The 15,173-nt window shown below is 52.7% G+C and overlaps 7 protein-coding genes across 7 annotated transcripts; 5 read left to right on the forward strand and 2 right to left on the reverse strand.

Moving 5' to 3' along the window:
- Positions 1–224: 224 nt before the first annotated feature.
- J4E93_002478 (uncharacterized protein) lies at positions 225–729 on the forward strand (the record flags this gene model as incomplete). The annotated part of the gene is made up of 3 exons (XM_049340423.1): positions 225–387; positions 477–536; positions 584–729. The coding sequence occupies 3 exons, from the start codon at positions 225–227 to the stop codon at positions 727–729; spliced, it is 369 nt and encodes a 122-aa protein (XP_049202745.1).
- Positions 730–1,275: 546 nt separating this feature from the next.
- J4E93_002479 (uncharacterized protein) lies at positions 1,276–1,840 on the reverse strand (the record flags this gene model as incomplete). The annotated part of the gene is made up of 2 exons (XM_049340424.1): positions 1,276–1,562; positions 1,618–1,840. 2 exons carry the CDS (start codon positions 1,838–1,840, stop codon positions 1,276–1,278), a joined length of 510 nt encoding a protein of 169 aa, XP_049202746.1.
- A 3,631-nt stretch (positions 1,841–5,471) lies between these two features.
- Positions 5,472–7,587, forward strand: J4E93_002480 (uncharacterized protein; the record flags this gene model as incomplete). Its single annotated transcript, XM_049340425.1, has 2 exons — positions 5,472–5,680; positions 5,727–7,587. 2 exons carry the CDS (start codon positions 5,472–5,474, stop codon positions 7,585–7,587), a joined length of 2,070 nt encoding a protein of 689 aa, XP_049202747.1.
- A 1,329-nt stretch (positions 7,588–8,916) lies between these two features.
- Positions 8,917–9,960, forward strand: J4E93_002481 (uncharacterized protein; the record flags this gene model as incomplete). Its single annotated transcript, XM_049340426.1, has 2 exons — positions 8,917–9,355; positions 9,428–9,960. The coding sequence occupies 2 exons, from the start codon at positions 8,917–8,919 to the stop codon at positions 9,958–9,960; spliced, it is 972 nt and encodes a 323-aa protein (XP_049202748.1).
- A 374-nt stretch (positions 9,961–10,334) lies between these two features.
- On the reverse strand, positions 10,335–11,127 carry J4E93_002482 (uncharacterized protein; the record flags this gene model as incomplete). Its single annotated transcript, XM_049340427.1, has 2 exons — positions 10,335–10,957; positions 11,013–11,127. 2 exons carry the CDS (start codon positions 11,125–11,127, stop codon positions 10,335–10,337), a joined length of 738 nt encoding a protein of 245 aa, XP_049202749.1.
- A 697-nt stretch (positions 11,128–11,824) lies between these two features.
- J4E93_002483 (uncharacterized protein) lies at positions 11,825–12,841 on the forward strand (the record flags this gene model as incomplete). Its single annotated transcript, XM_049340428.1, has 1 exon — positions 11,825–12,841. One exon carries the CDS (start codon positions 11,825–11,827, stop codon positions 12,839–12,841), a length of 1,017 nt encoding a protein of 338 aa, XP_049202750.1.
- A 601-nt stretch (positions 12,842–13,442) lies between these two features.
- J4E93_002484 (uncharacterized protein) lies at positions 13,443–15,161 on the forward strand (the record flags this gene model as incomplete). The annotated part of the gene is made up of 4 exons (XM_049340429.1): positions 13,443–13,489; positions 13,535–13,625; positions 14,642–14,711; positions 14,767–15,161. 4 exons carry the CDS (start codon positions 13,443–13,445, stop codon positions 15,159–15,161), a joined length of 603 nt encoding a protein of 200 aa, XP_049202751.1.
- Positions 15,162–15,173: the final 12 nt, after the last annotated feature.

The raw sequence follows: 15,173 nt of genomic DNA on the forward strand, positions 1-15,173 counted from the left end.
TCTCTCGAGACGAAAAACCGAAAAGCGCAACACATCAGTTTTCACGTGTTCACCCGGGGCAGGCTTTCCTCTTGTTGACGCATCTACACAAGCAAAAACACCTACCTACTGTTTCCGACCTCGACTTCGCCCACAACAAATCTGACCACGTCAACTAAAGTTGACAGATTGGAAAGATGTCGAACTTCACACGGCCTCTTCCGTCGCATCTTCGCAACCAGTCCATGGGCGGGTCCCAGCAACAATCCCCCGTGTTGCTCGCGCGCATTGCAGAAAAGAAGGCCGAATTAGCCAACTTGAAGGACTTGCAAGCGCTAAGCGGAGGGCTTGCAGACCAGATGCAGATGCTCGCTGACAAGCTATCGACATTGTCAGATGGAACAGAAGGTATGTCAGGCGTTGCACGCAGAAAGCTGGATCGATAGGTTTCGCAGCCGGCACGATAGGAACATCATACTAACGTTACGGTTGATCAGCGGTCGCAGCTGTGCTTTCAAACTGGCATAATGTGCTAAGAGCTATAAACATGGCTTCAAGTATGTTCTCCATTCTCACACATTCAGCAAGCACTAATCCGCAAAAGCAAAACTTCCAAAACCGAAAGACGAGGATGAGACGGAAAAGAAGGCAGAAGATGGGCCACCGTTGCCCCAGACGCTTGTCCGCATTCCTACACAACACGCTCCCGCGGTCATAGAACAGGCGAATGCAGCTACTGCGGAGGACTGAGCGGTCCTGACACGTGTGTTAACTTCTGATTGAGTTTTCGCGCTGCTGGAAACTCTACGAGTAAGGGCGGACGACAAGGGCGATAATCGACGCGTGATCGACTAAACGTGCACGTCTTCGTACTTTGATCCGCAAGACATTGCGAGCAAAGATGTCTCGCTAGGGGAGATGCATGCAGCGGAGCCCAACGTCTTCTGCGATTGGGTTTAAGCCGCAGAACAGCGTGTACGTGGAAGAACGGTGAAGACTGTACCAATCAGAGACCAGGAGGATGAGAAGACGTATAGTAGGAATTGAGGCTCCCAGCCTCGCATGTGCAATTCTAATGCTACAAGATAATGCTTATCTGCATCTAATGTCTCACGTCCAGCCACACAAGGCGACGTTTTGCGGACTATTCAAGTCCTTTCCCAGCGCTATGCAACGACGCAGTCCAAATCATGATGTGCCTCGTGGACACCCGTAACTCCAAGCAATGAAAATCGTTTTCAATTCGTACTGACCAACGCCCAGTGGACACCGGGAGTTTACCAGCTAAAGCGCAGCTTACTTCTTCTGCTTCGGCATCTTCTCGTAGGCATTTGGGCTTGGCTTCCTCCGTTGGCGCTTGTGCTTTTGCGGGGTACTAGAACCCTCGCCGTGATCGTGGACGTCCTCACAATCGTCGTGAGCATGTTGATGTGGCCGTCTACCGCGTGCTCCACCCATGCGCCCAGCAGGCCTTGCAGTGCTGTTGTCGGGCTCGGAGTCGGAATCTGAGTCTGACGATGAGTCTGATGAGTCGTCGTCAGAAGACTCGTCAGCGGCGCGGGGTTTGTGGTAGATGCAGCAAACTTCAAGTTTGTTAGTCCCTGCCATAACAGCATCGCGCGAACCGTATCATCGTACCTTTGGAAGACTTCTTGCCCATGCCTTCGTTGTCGACCACGTCTTCGGCCCATTGAATGTGTCGGCGTTCTGATGGCTCTGCGCGTAGACGAAGCACACCTGAAGGTGCTGACAGACGCAATACGGGCTGCGGTCGAACCTCCATCGTTCGGCTCCCAGAGTTTGGTGTGGCACTCCTGGGAGATAGCGTGTGCGGGGCGGCCATATTGGTGAAGTGCGACATGTTGCTGGCGCGGCTTGTGTAGGGAGATCGGACCCTTAAGAAGTTGGGGTGGCAGTGGGGCGTAGCTACGCAGCGCAGGGACCAAAGGGAATCGCGAGCTGCAGGGCTGGGGATGAGCCCTTATCGAGATCCAACGTCAGAGCTTGGGCGGAGTGGTGGTAAATGTAATCAAAGAAAGTAGCAAGAGGGTGTGAAGGGTGAGCAGCGAGTCGGTAACAGGTCAATGTCGTGTTGCATGTACGTCTTCGTTGTTCGATGGTGATTTGTCTCGTGAGAGGAGAATGGCCAATGCGTCATAGTCAATCGGTACTTCCTCGGTGCAACCGGCTCCTGGCCAGCCACGTTCCGTCCCCACGATCGCTTCTGTCGGCTTCCATCGCTAATGCTGTATTGCCGCACACTTGCAAGCCCACGTCGTGCGGCGTGACCCAGGTCACGCTGCATATATACTGCTGCACGGCTCGCTGTGCTATATTTTCTTTTTCGTCATGAGGGACCCTCTACTATCCGTCCGCGGACATCATCATCGGTGCTAACAAGAGCATGCGGTTTGACTCGCGAGGAAGCCCACCTCTTTCGAACATCCGGCAGTTGTGTATACCACACCCAAGAGCCCGAACAGATCAGTTGTTGCGTTGGAGCTTCTTCTGACGGCTTTTAAGACTCTGCGAACATGGCCTCAGCCTTGCATGGATGAGCAGGAAGTAATTGCGTTGTACTTCGCAAGACGGAGTTTGCGTGTGTCATCAACACCAAAAAAGCCACTGCATCACCAGAGCATGCATCATACTTTCTCGACGATACATACTAAGGTAATACAGTCATTTCATACTAGAAACCCGGATGCAACTAAATTGGCTTTCACTATTCCTTCAAACACGGTCGCCCCCAATAACCAGCGGACATCGGCTCGCTTTCCAGGCATCTCACGACTTCTACGCAGACGCTGTACAACCGATTACAGCCCCGGCTGGGCTTCTGCCGAACATGGGCGCCTAAGATTTGACCCAGTCAAAGTCTCGACAAAGAAGGGAAAGTCCAGCAGCATCTGAAGCCGTGAAATCTGCTTCGAGGCACTCAATACCAACGCCGTCGACTTCTACTCATTACATCAAAAACCGCGCGATAACATGAACATCTTCGCCTTCGGGAATGATGGCGTATTAGCCCTCAAATGAGCCCTTCTTAAACGCGTGCGAGTATCGTTTCCTGGTATCCCAATCCTTCCGTGCCATATAGGGTCTCACGCCTCCCTGTTTGGATCTTTCGAGCAAGCGCGTGGTTTTCGAGGCGATTCAAGGTTTAATTCACAAACGTCTTTCATTGGGTTAATCTTTGCATGAATCTCAGAAGGCATACGGCCAGACCAATCGAGTAAAGGATCAACCTGGTATTCCCCAGATCCATTAGGATTGTGTGAACCTGATCTCAGTCTACCTCAGTCTACAGAAGATCCCATGACATCGCGTTTTGGGGAGTACTGGAAACTGGCCTACCAGCACTGATTGCATTTCGAGGTGGCGGTGTACGTCCGTTTGTTTCGAACCGCAATGGGTATGGAATTCCCAATGACTGTAGTTGTTGATCGTCCACGAGTGCGAAAATCAAGGATGAAGCGACGCATACTCTAAGCGCTACTTTTCAAACGACAAGATCGAGCCTAGGTCGAGACCATCGAGAAATTCCAGCTCCCAGATTGTAATATAGCATCTGTATTTGTATGTGGGAGACTGGGAAAGGAAATTAGCACGACTCGAGTGTACTACCATTGAAACAGGACGCACATGGAAGAACGAGAAACTCCCCCAGGAATACGTAGGTCCCAGGACGCATAGAAAGGTGAAGGTCGCCCGCCACGAAGTCTAAGATGTGACATTTGTCGTACAACCCACTTTCTGGCGCTTAGGGTTACAGTTCACACCAATGCCGATCGATCCATGATTCAAGATTCGCAAAGAGTCGTTCTCGATGTGTGCGTGCGCGACGAGGATATACCCTTTCACTAACAAGTAGACTCAAGACTGAAAGTTAATGATGAATTACTCGAGTGCACTGTCGTCCAACATGACATCACATGGAGTAATCTCCCGACAACAAAGCCGGATACACGAGGCTGTAGTAAAGGCCTAGACATTATGCCGGTAACCATGCGCTCATCAAACACCAGAAGCCGATTGTGATGGCGATTTCGATGGCGAAAGACGGGTAATCTCCCTAGTGATGAAGGGGTCTCGCAGGGCGATGCTCATGGCGGTGAGGCAGATTTGGCTGTTCCTTCGTGCCTCAACAGTCGTCGTACAAAAAGCGATGCACGACTGCAACCACATTCTGCGCATTCAATGCTATGAGTTTCATAAGGTGCGATGAGTTTCACATGTCAAAAGGGGAGCAGAACAAATATGACGGGTGAAGGGCACAATCTCGATAAATGACGGTTGTTAAGCGGAAGCGGGCTCGGGGGAGCCTACATGCAGAACGCAGGGCCGTCGCAGGTCGTGCACAACCAACGCTCGGCCGCTGCGGGATCGGGAAATGAAGAGAGCGTGGAGCGACTTCGTTCTGGACCAGTTTGAGCTCCACAGCGTCGGAAAGGGGGAGGATTGTGTTTTTGCGGGTCCTGGGCGACCAGAGGACGAGAGTGGCTATGCAGCGAAAAAAGATCGCTGAGCTGCTGTGCTTCGGGGAACGTAGCACGAGACTGCAGCGTGGAGAGACGGGCGTTCGCGTGTACATAGTATGGTTCAGGGGCCCAGGGCGCTTCTGAGCGGTCGTATGGCCTGGAGCGCACAACGGGAGCCCTGGCCGACAATCTGTTGTTGAAGCGGAACCGACGAATGACGGAAGTTCACGAAAGGGTTCCTGCAGTAGCGACGCCCAATGCGGCTAGCGGGTCTGCATGGGGCGCGATTCAAAATAAACGGTGCGGCCTAGCTGCCTCCTGAAGCTGCAGGCCAGTAGGGGTTTCGGGTGCAGCGCGACGGGTGGATGTGCAGCTGGGAAAATACGACGATAGCTCTATCGATTGCGTGCAGAGAGACACGATAGCAGTGAAGACGTCGGCACGCAGCTGGCAGTGGGCGAGGGCGTGAATGCAATCAGCGGGCCGGCTCAAGGTCAAACATGTGGCTGCGCCTAGGGACGAACGCGGGCCCTTCACTCTCTGCTTCGGCGTAACAGGCCTGACCCGTGCAAGGCTTGAGACATCCGCCCAATCAGGAGGCCTGTCAGCCAGAACCGGAGATCAGGCTCCTGTGCGGCGCCTCATCTACCCTTCGCGCCCATCCGTCTTCTTTCCTTCAACTCACCTCTCCGTGGGCCTGTCGCTCTTTTTGCAACCACCACCAGCAACCTTCGCAGCTCTATCGTATCTTACCCCAGTCATTCTTTTTTGGGCCGAAGTTTGTTTGCTTGTGTTGCTCACCTTGGCTATTGCCGTCCGCTCACTCCTCGACTACCACGGAACGAGTTTCGCATATACTATTCTGCCGACTAGCTGTCACGACTGAGTTACGACTTCACGTTGTTAATACCTGCATCGTAGCGTCACGTCGACAATACCAAGGACGAGCTTCCCCGGACCATTACTAGCTCTATCGATTGCGACCTCACATGCGACATCGGTCTTAGAGCCATGCCGCACTCACATCACCAACACATGCACCATGTGCACCGCGACATCCACGTTGGCCCTCCCAGCAGTGCAAGCCAGACGATCCAACTAGCTGAGCGAGCCTCTCGCGTACTGGTGGCCCGCGCCAGCGCAACATGTACCAACGACAGCGACCCTGGCTGCACCAAGCCAACCCAAGTACCAACCATTGCTATCGCACTGGCTATCATGTGAGTTGGCTGACTGTTCAGCCGTGAATGCGCTAATGAAATGTAGTGTACCTGTCGTCGGTGTCACGATCGTCCTATTCTTTTTACATCGCAGGAACAAGAGAAAGCTCGCTGAGGAAGACTCCAAAGACAAGTACAAGTCGCACGACTGGGGCATGGAGGGTGTCGCCAAGGCCGGCAAGAAGGGAGGCCCTGAGATGAGCGTGTCGGAAAAAGAAATCCCAGGAGGCCACGACCGAGGTCTCTCGATCGAGACTGGAAGCCCGTACATTCTGCCCGTCGGCCTGCATGGCTCTCGGGAGTCGTTCCACTCGCTATCGCGTTCGCAACACGATCCTCACGACCCCTACGGCCCCGTAGCCTATCTCAAGGACGACCAGAGCATCCGTAGCGCAAGCCGCGGCCCATATGGAAACGACGCCAGATCTATGTACACCACTTCAAGCGCAGGAACAAAGAAGGAAGGTCTTCAGGCTGGCCTTCTTCAGAATGCACAGAGGATGTCGACCTCGCACCCCATCCGCGGCGAGTCTTTGTCCCCCGACGGTTCGCGATCCCCAGACAGCAAGTTCCCTGAGGCGGGTATTCCTCTCAGTCCTCTGAACCCACGATTTGAAGAAAGGTCTTCTCCCATATCGCCTCCGTCAGCCGCCTCGCCCTCAGATGCGCCCACCACCCAATATGCTTCCTTCAAACCCACCGACGTTCCCACCATCTCTATTCCTGAGCCTGGTGTCACCGAGAAGCAAGTCAGCAAGTCACCCGTCCAGACCACCAACGACATCCCCGCATTGCCACGCGTTCAGTCCCAAGCTGTTGTATTAGAGAACACCAACACGCACAGCATCATTAGCACTTCGAGCTACGGTGATGGTTTCCAAATCACACCGCCATCTCCCAAGGAAAGTGAGGGACCCAAGATAGTCGCACCTAAGCCTCGCTACTCGACTGGTCCTCAGAACGTCGGTCTTGGAGTGGAAGATTTCAGCACCAGCTCCAACCGTCTGTCCATGAGCCTCCGCCCCATGCCTTCCGATGACCCTCAGGAGAACCCCGAGGAGCGCGCCAACCGTATCCGATCTTTCTACAAGGAATACTTTGACGACTCGAAGCCCGAGCCTGCTGGCGGCCACCAATACACCGATTACGTTGAAGACTACGGCTCGGAGTACCAAGACGGCACTGTCTTCGACCCTCGCACCGGTGCCTTCGTTGTCGCTCAGCCGAACGCTCCTTTCGCTGAGCCCATCACTCGTCGTGCCATGACTCCTCCCCCACGTGCTCCTCCCCGGTTCCGAAGCAACACTGCCACTGGTCCTCGTGGCCCGCACATGTCGAACAGCTCCATGGCCTCCTCACAATATCCTCCCCCGCGTGGCATGTCTTCAATGAGCGGACGCTTGCCCCCGCCAATGAAGAAGCCGTTGCCTCCTCCATCTGCTTTGTCCTCTCTCCCAACACCCGCTAAGCTTACCGAAAGCTCCATGGTCTTTGACGCCGCCGACTTTGCACCGCCAGTCTCGTTCCGCGAGAGGCAAAACGGCATGCGACCTGACAGCCCTCTTGGAACTCCCAGGCCTTACAGCCCGGCCGTACGACCACACACCCCCCTCGTCGGATCCTACGACGAACTGCCAGCGCTACCCAGTCCCTACTTGATGCGCAAGTCGGGTACCTTCACTGCACTCGATTTCGCACCACCTGCTCGTATACGTGACCCTGCTGGTGGCGGTGCCTCAGATGCTGGCTCAATCCGATCAAATCACTCTGGTATCTCGGCAGTCGGCCGATTTGCTGTTCGCAGCGGAGCCAACCGCGTCAGCAGGATACCAAGGGACGTTTTGGGTACCAAGGATGACTTCATGGTGCAATTAAAACCCAGGATGAACATGGTAGAGGGCGCCTAAACTAGTCGCGACTTCCTCAGCACACATCTTTGATGACAGACATAGCGGCTCGCTGGCTGAGCTTTCCGCACACTCGACCGAACATTAAAAGCTCATATCATGTCGACTTCTTCTCTATACAATGCTTTTCAGCGGCCCTGATGATTTCCTTGGTATCGTGGCATAGACACAGCGCGCGTTGGCTACTCTCCGTCTTCACATCACAGCAACAACCTGTACAGACGGTCTGTCTAGTACGCTTTCCTATTTTTCTCCATCGCGGTTGTGCAACGAACGACCGGCAGATTACTCGTTTTTAGGGCGGTTTAGCGATGGACTGGCGTTTACCAATGTCTAATTTTTATTCTTCTGCGTTGCTGCGAGATGGCGAAGTTGAGACGTAGAGGCAGCTTGGTGGTTTGGAGACCGTGGAGGCTTGAGTGATTGTGGAACATCTAGCGGAGCACATAGAGGAATGGAAAGAAGAAACATTACTTCAAGCGCATTAGACTGGCCACGCGTGATGTTGTGCATTAGACGTAACTAGTGAACACGTTTTTGTCTAGTAAGGAGCCTCAACGTCGAGCTATGCAATGCAATAGTGTGGAACCTGCGATGCCCCTCTGCTGCCCAGGTGGCTGGCCGCGCAGATCCGAAGCCTAGCGCAATTTCGCATCCTTCCGCATCCGCCTGCGCCATCGTCGAGAGAATTATCCACGTAGATCATCGACGCCGCTCCTCTATTACCCGCGCAAATCTCACTCTTACATACATTGCCCTCCATTTTATCCACTCCACAGTAGGGCTTGCACAGCCACACAGTAGCCAACTCCACCCCCAAAGGTCACCAGTAAACAGTGCCCAGCGCGACGTCATGACCAGCCACGCACGCGCGTACCGGCCAGACCATGTTCATAGCAAACGTGCGCCACGCCGGTGCTTCAGTCGCGCGCAATGTCCAGACCGATGATTTGCCCTCTGGCGTCTTAGGCGCGTGGGCTAGTGCCGATGTGTGTCGTTGGTGAGAAGGGCGCCGCGTCGCCAGCGCCTTCTTGCGGTGTCTAGTTTTGCTGTTAGGGGTCCCGTACGTCATAGCTCGCGATCTTCGACCAGGCTCCATAAAATACACGACTGCTGCTGCTGCACGCGCGTAGGAGATTGCGTTGCCCCGGATTCAAGGCATTCTTGGCCTGGACATTCAATCGACGAAACGTTTCGGATCTGCGCTCTCTACGTCGTTCGTCTGAGACCCTGCCATTGCTTGTTCACTTTCTTCTCTCACAATCCTCCGCTGCAGCACGCCTTGCTTCTTCTCCCTTTCGACGCCTGGAAATCCCCAAGTCGTCCACCATGGGCATCTTCTCGCGCCGCCGCAAGTCGGACGACACCGCCGTCACGCAAACCGCCCCAGACCTCAGCAAAGAGCAAATCAAGCGCGCAACTCGCACACGCAAAATATGGGCGCTGATCACATCGTTCTTCCTCTTCATCACACTCATCTTCCTGATCCTTGTCAACATCTCCGGTGTACGCAACAAGGCCGTTATTAGGGATTGGTACTTCATCCGCCTTGACTTGAGCCATATCGTGCCTGCCAGCGTACCGAATTTCGCCCTTATCAACACTATTGCGCAAACGCTCGGACTGCATGATTTCTATCAAGTTGGGCTATGGGGTTTCTGCGAGGGATACGCGGGTGAGGGCGTGACTTTCTGCAGTGAGCCAAAGACGCTATACTGGTTCAACCCTGTGCAAATCCTGCGTAATGAGCTTCTTGCCGGGGCTTCGAGTAAGTTGCTTCACATCTCGAGTCTTAGATGTCATGCATTGGAAACAGAGTAACTAACATGCATGTCTACAGTCAACCTTCCCGCCGATATCAACGACATTCTCGACCTTATTCATCTTGTCTCCAACTGGATGTTCGGTCTCTTCCTCACCGCAACAGTCTTGTCCTTCGTCCTCATCTTCGTCATGCCCATCTCCATCTACACACGCTGGCTGACTCTCCTCGTCGCAATCCTCGCCTTCCTCAACGCCCTCTTCGTAACCGTCGCCTCGGTCATCGCAACCGTCATGTTCATCATCTTCCGCAACACTATCGGTGGTGTGGCTGAGCTAAACATCTCGGCAGAGATAGGCACCACCCTCTTCGCCTTCATGTGGGTGGCAAGTGCTTTCGCCATCTTTGCCTGGCTCGTACAGATGGGGCTTTGCTGCTGCTGCGCCTCAAGGAGAGATGTCAAGAAGGGCAAGAAGAGAGGAAACGAGAAGGCGTACCACATGGACGCTGCTGGTACAGAGGCAGGCGGCATCAGGGACACCAACATGGTCGCCGGCGAAGCGAACGAGAAGCCGCAGAAGAAGAAGTACCAGTTCTGGAAGCGTGGTTAGGAACCTCTTCCATCAACTTCAAACCTCTTCGAGCACATTACACGCATAGACATGGACTCGGACATTGAAGTCCTAGAAGCTAGCCCATAACACGCCGAGTGCTGGCTACGCAAAAAGAGAAATTTGGAATCTGTAACTTTCAGCGAGCGCGGCGTTGGTTTGGCATCTTTGGTACAGCTCAGCATAGCACAGCGCAGCGTTGGACTTTTGCATTCGACATGACATGACGTTGATCACGGACATATTCATTCACCTATACATACAACCTAATGATATCGTTATTATAGCTAGGAGACTCATTACGCATTCCTCGCTGGGTATCTTAGTGGTGACCGTCCCATGACTTAACTCCAAAACTCACAGCTTATCTGTATTCAGTTTGCTTTCCCCTGTGCTGCACCCTTGTTCATCTTCTCCAACGCATCCATGTCGATAATCCTCAACTCCGTCCTTGCCCACAGAATGATCATGCATATCACGCCCGGCAAGAAGCCGCCTCCCACCATGAGCCCTTCACCCCAGCCACGCGCCTGCCAGACTTCATACAGCGCCAATAGCCCACACACGGCCCTGTTGATTGGCACAATAGAGTCCGCTATCTTATCCGCTGCCTCTTCCGAGATGTACGGTACAGGCCGCCTTACACTCTTCTCAGTCGGTTGTTCCCATGATGGTGTCTTATTGTAGATTCCATATCCACCTAAAGGTTTCTTGGCCTGCCCCTTCCCTTTCAATGGCTGTTGGAGTGTCGAGGGTGTGACGTCCACACCATCGATTGGCTCCATTTGCGTCGGCGGTAGTGGCAGGAAATATAATGTATACGCCGTTGCTAGCAGGCTCGCTATAGAGACTAGACTTGTCGGGAGGGTGGACAGGGCGAAGAGCCGCGGGATGTAGAGGAGTGTGGGGAGTAACGGTAGCGCGAGGAGGAAGAGCGTATATTTGTGCGTCGTGGATGTGTCGTGCGTGCTAAGGGTCTGGAGGAGGGCTGCGCGGTCTGTGTAGTTCTGTCAGCAAGGCGGGGATTAGGCATGGAGGAGGGGAAAGGGTACCTTGCTCATCCATACCCGCTTCTACGGTATCTTCATCATCGGATTCGGACGGGTACTTGAACGTCTTGCGCAGGCGGTGCGCTGCTACTGTCTCGGCTTCCTTGAGTTTCTCCATCTTTTTCTGCGTCTTCTGCGCGAGTTGGTGCGAGATTTGGAGGATTGGTGGACGTTTGTGTATATTGTGAGGGAAAGGGTCAGACGAGATTATATTCACAGAAATCGGGTGATTGAAAGGTGGCCTTTCGTGGCTGCCTGCGCGCGTGCGGCAAGGCAACCGGGTTGTTGGACTGTTTAGGTCGGCGGAACGGATGACGACGTTTGTGGGGGAGATCTGGACCTGGACCCTGGGATTAGCGCCCTGGACCTGCATGCCTCATCTTCGACTGTATCACTCGACTTTGCAACCATGACAGCAACGTCTCCAATTCTCTACCTGTGTTATATGGATCTTCGGCTACGGTAAATTCCGATCCATCATGGGCGGCTCAACCTTTAGAGGTCTCTCGAGATCTTCTCCGCCAACGAACCGCGGTCTCACGTGCCTCCGACGAGGCCTAGCTGGCGCCTGATTGATCCAGATATCGCGTTCCATATAGCAACAGCAATTGCGAAAATCTCGAGCCGGTTTTTGGGACTGTAGCCTGGGGCTTCGTACAGAAGCTGAACTATAAACTCGGTCTAATCTCTTGTCCTGGTGGAAGCTCTGTCTTCTCCATCACCATCGCTTGGGTTTTACTTATCTTAGTTGCTTCGGCCCTAATACGCTTCTTTCGCAGGAATATCCCTCCTCCTCAACTACCTCGAAGCACAACATGCCCCTGGAACTCCAACGCTTGCCGAGCACACGAGAGCTGATATGCATCGCTCATCCTACCTACCTCGACGACACCCTAAGTATGCTGAGCGACGTATGTAGCGACGGGAAATCCAGTTGCCACCTCACTCCTCAAAACGAAGCCCTCGCCTCCAGAGGTCCTACCGATGCTGGTAGTCTACAAGATACGCAGTGTCAGTTCTTTGAGTTCCTTCCACGCGAGATCAGAGATGAGATCTATCGCTACGCACTCGGAAATCTCAGCGCTGCTTTTATGCACGGTAAGACTCAGGTAAGAGCAACGCATCATATTCATAAGGGACCTATTGTAGATACTTATAAAGCACAAATTCCGTGGATGCGCGCGAGCAAGCAGATGTACCAAGAGGCCACCGAGCAGTTTTATCATCTGGCTCGCTTCAACATGGACCTGGACATGCGCTACAAGTTTCCTCACGTCAAAGGCGTCACGCGACGGGTCAAGATACGCCACGCCCCCACACTTACCCGCGCGAGATTCCTTTCAGTAGTGAATCTAACGGTAGTAAATCTTCGCCAAACGGAAGGCTTGACCGAGACTCTGCATTTCGACGCAGAAACCGAGCAGTACAAAGCACTGATTGATCTCTTCCCACGCATGGTTGCATTGCGGCAACTTAAGATCCAAATGAAACTCAAAGTCCCGCCATGCGACGAGTTCTGCGATAGCGAGTACCAACCCTCACTCTTGTTCATCCGAAGTCTACCTCGTGCGTCTCTGGCAAGATTATGCGTCGAAATCGAGTATGCTTATGAGACATACCATTACAGCCCCACCGCTTGGACGCTTGCCGCGAATAACGTCGTCAGTAGGCTCTCTGATCCTCTCAAGAGAGAGGTCGAAAAGTGCGCACTGCATGCAGTCAGGGGTGACGATCATCAGTGGAAAGAGTGGAAAGAGGAGCTTGCACCTAATGTGAGGCGGTTTATCCATCTCTCGCTAGGTTTTGATATCACTATGGCAAACTACAGATGAGTAAGACGTCTGAACAGTACTTTGGTAGGCATATGACTGTTTTGCTATGGCTAGTTCGACATTTACGGGCCGGATTCCGTAGAAAACTCCATGCTATGGTATTGCAGTGCCAGAGCGAGTCACGACTTCCGAAATTTATACATTACACCCAACTCATCAGGTCTCTTCGAGAAAGATGTATCGCGAACACGAGAACTATTCCATGGTAGCCTACTTGATAATATCGTGTGAAGGTGAACATATGATCTTATTGGAATCTTGAGGCCATCGTTAGAGCATCTTGTATTGCATTACTATGAGCTCTCATCACTACGGCAACGTATTCATGGTCTCCGATCATTGTGTCGTGTGAAGGTCTAGATTTTGTTTATGCAACGACGCTAGAGCGAACTTCCAATAAGACAAAATCGTCATTTCTGTCAATCTACTCGCTTCTGATTCATCGCCTGTACTTGCCCGATGTTGTGACTGTGGTCCAGATAATCAAGGTGAGGCTTCCTGTCTTTGCGCTAGCTCTGTTTGCTCGTCTCCACCCAGGTCCTACACTTCTCGACCTTTAGACGTGCCGACCAACACGTAACTCCCAAACCAATCCACAATCATGGATGTCGATAGCGTCATGAGATATCTTGGTGTCTTCGAGGACAAGTAAGCAGATCAAATCCCGGGGTTCTTCCTTTACTGATCTCCCAGGACCACCAAGAACCAGCGCGATTCACCTCTACTTCGTCTCCCCGCCGAACTCCGCAATAAGATCTACGACTACGTGTGCTCAGATACTCAAGTCCGCATGAGAAGGCCGCGTCCAGACGCTCTTGCTCGCAATCACCGAGGAGCTCTAGCGCTACTGTCTACCTGTCGCCAACTTCGCCACGAAGCATCTTCAACTTTCCACACAATGGCCGTGTTCGATATCAGCACCTTTGTGCTCGATGATATAAAAGAGGGCAATATTGTTCTCAACTTAGAGCCTTGGAACTCAATCCAGTCGATTCAGATGCCCGGTCTAGAGGTGGAGCGATGGTGCTATTTCGCAGATATCTATAATGGCGAGTCTCTAGGGAAGCTATTTGGAGATCACATGTACACTGGATTTTTACCATCACTGAAGCATGTTCTCGCAGTGTATTGTATTGATGAGGGCGAACCCTGTTCGCAATTCAGCGACCATGAAATCGCCGACACTCTTAAGCTGGCTTTTGGAAAGAAGGATCTTCGCATTCACATTCAGGTCGAATTTCAGGGCAGCGTCTTGGGTAGATGGCCTGATATTTGAGCCGGTGCAGAGAAGTACGTAAGATTTTCCTGATTAAGCAAATGCGAAGACACGTGCACTGTCCAAATTTTGTTGTAGCTGAGCACCTAATCTTACCTAGTTTCTTATTAGCTCACGCAAATGTAGATTGCCTTGGTTATAAAAAACATCTGACGAGAGCATGATAGCGGCGATGGATGATCACATGCTACACGATCGTTTGACTTCAGGCTAAAGCCATCAGCAGTACCTAGCACCTAGGTAGCAACAACTGTAATCCACTACACACAAACACACATCGCCTTTCTTTCTCAGAAGTTCTAGAGTGGCTTTTTGACTGTCAAAGATATAGATCAGGCAGACAGAAGAGCGAAGCCGGAACTGATCGAGTTCATGTGAATCCAAACCTGTAGCAGCACGTACTATGGCGAACAACGATCAACTGGATAACACTATCCCCATATTTTGCACAGCAAAGATACCACGCGATGTTATAACCCCGATCCATTCTCCCAAAAAATGCGAGTAACTGACATCATTCTCAGCTTCTTGACGAGTTTTTCATTGAGGCGTTCGATGCGCCCGAGCTGAAGGCCGTGGAATGCACTCACGTAGGTAAACGGATCTAGCACACCCTCGAACGAAAGGCATGCTGATCCATACCACCCAGCCATCCTCGTCGACACGACCGACGTCACCAAACTCACATCACCCACACACGCCCCAGTGCAACAAGACCTCTCATACCCGTTCCTAGGCTGGAACCTGGACGATCTCGTCAAGTTCGCGTGGCAATTCGACGGCGCCGAGCATGGCATCGTAGGCACGGAGTTCGTCATAATGGATGAGCAGACACTCGAGGACAAAACCGTGATTCTTGTGACGCCATCCGAGGGCTACGACAGTGTACAGACAGCGCCTAGACTGACTGCACGATCGGACTTTCGCTCTAGCCTAATTACGCTGAACGTCAAGAGTATGGGAGTTGGTGGTGATGAGCCATGGGAGGAAGCGGCGGAGCAGGGTGGACGGGTGATTAGACTGTATGACGAAAAGAGTGTATAGTAGATGAGTTGG

This window comes from Alternaria ventricosa, assembly GCF_023758065.1.
Source record: "Alternaria ventricosa strain BMP 2768 chromosome Unknown scaffold_3, whole genome shotgun sequence".
Classification (NCBI taxonomy): domain Eukaryota; kingdom Fungi; phylum Ascomycota; class Dothideomycetes; order Pleosporales; family Pleosporaceae; genus Alternaria; species Alternaria ventricosa.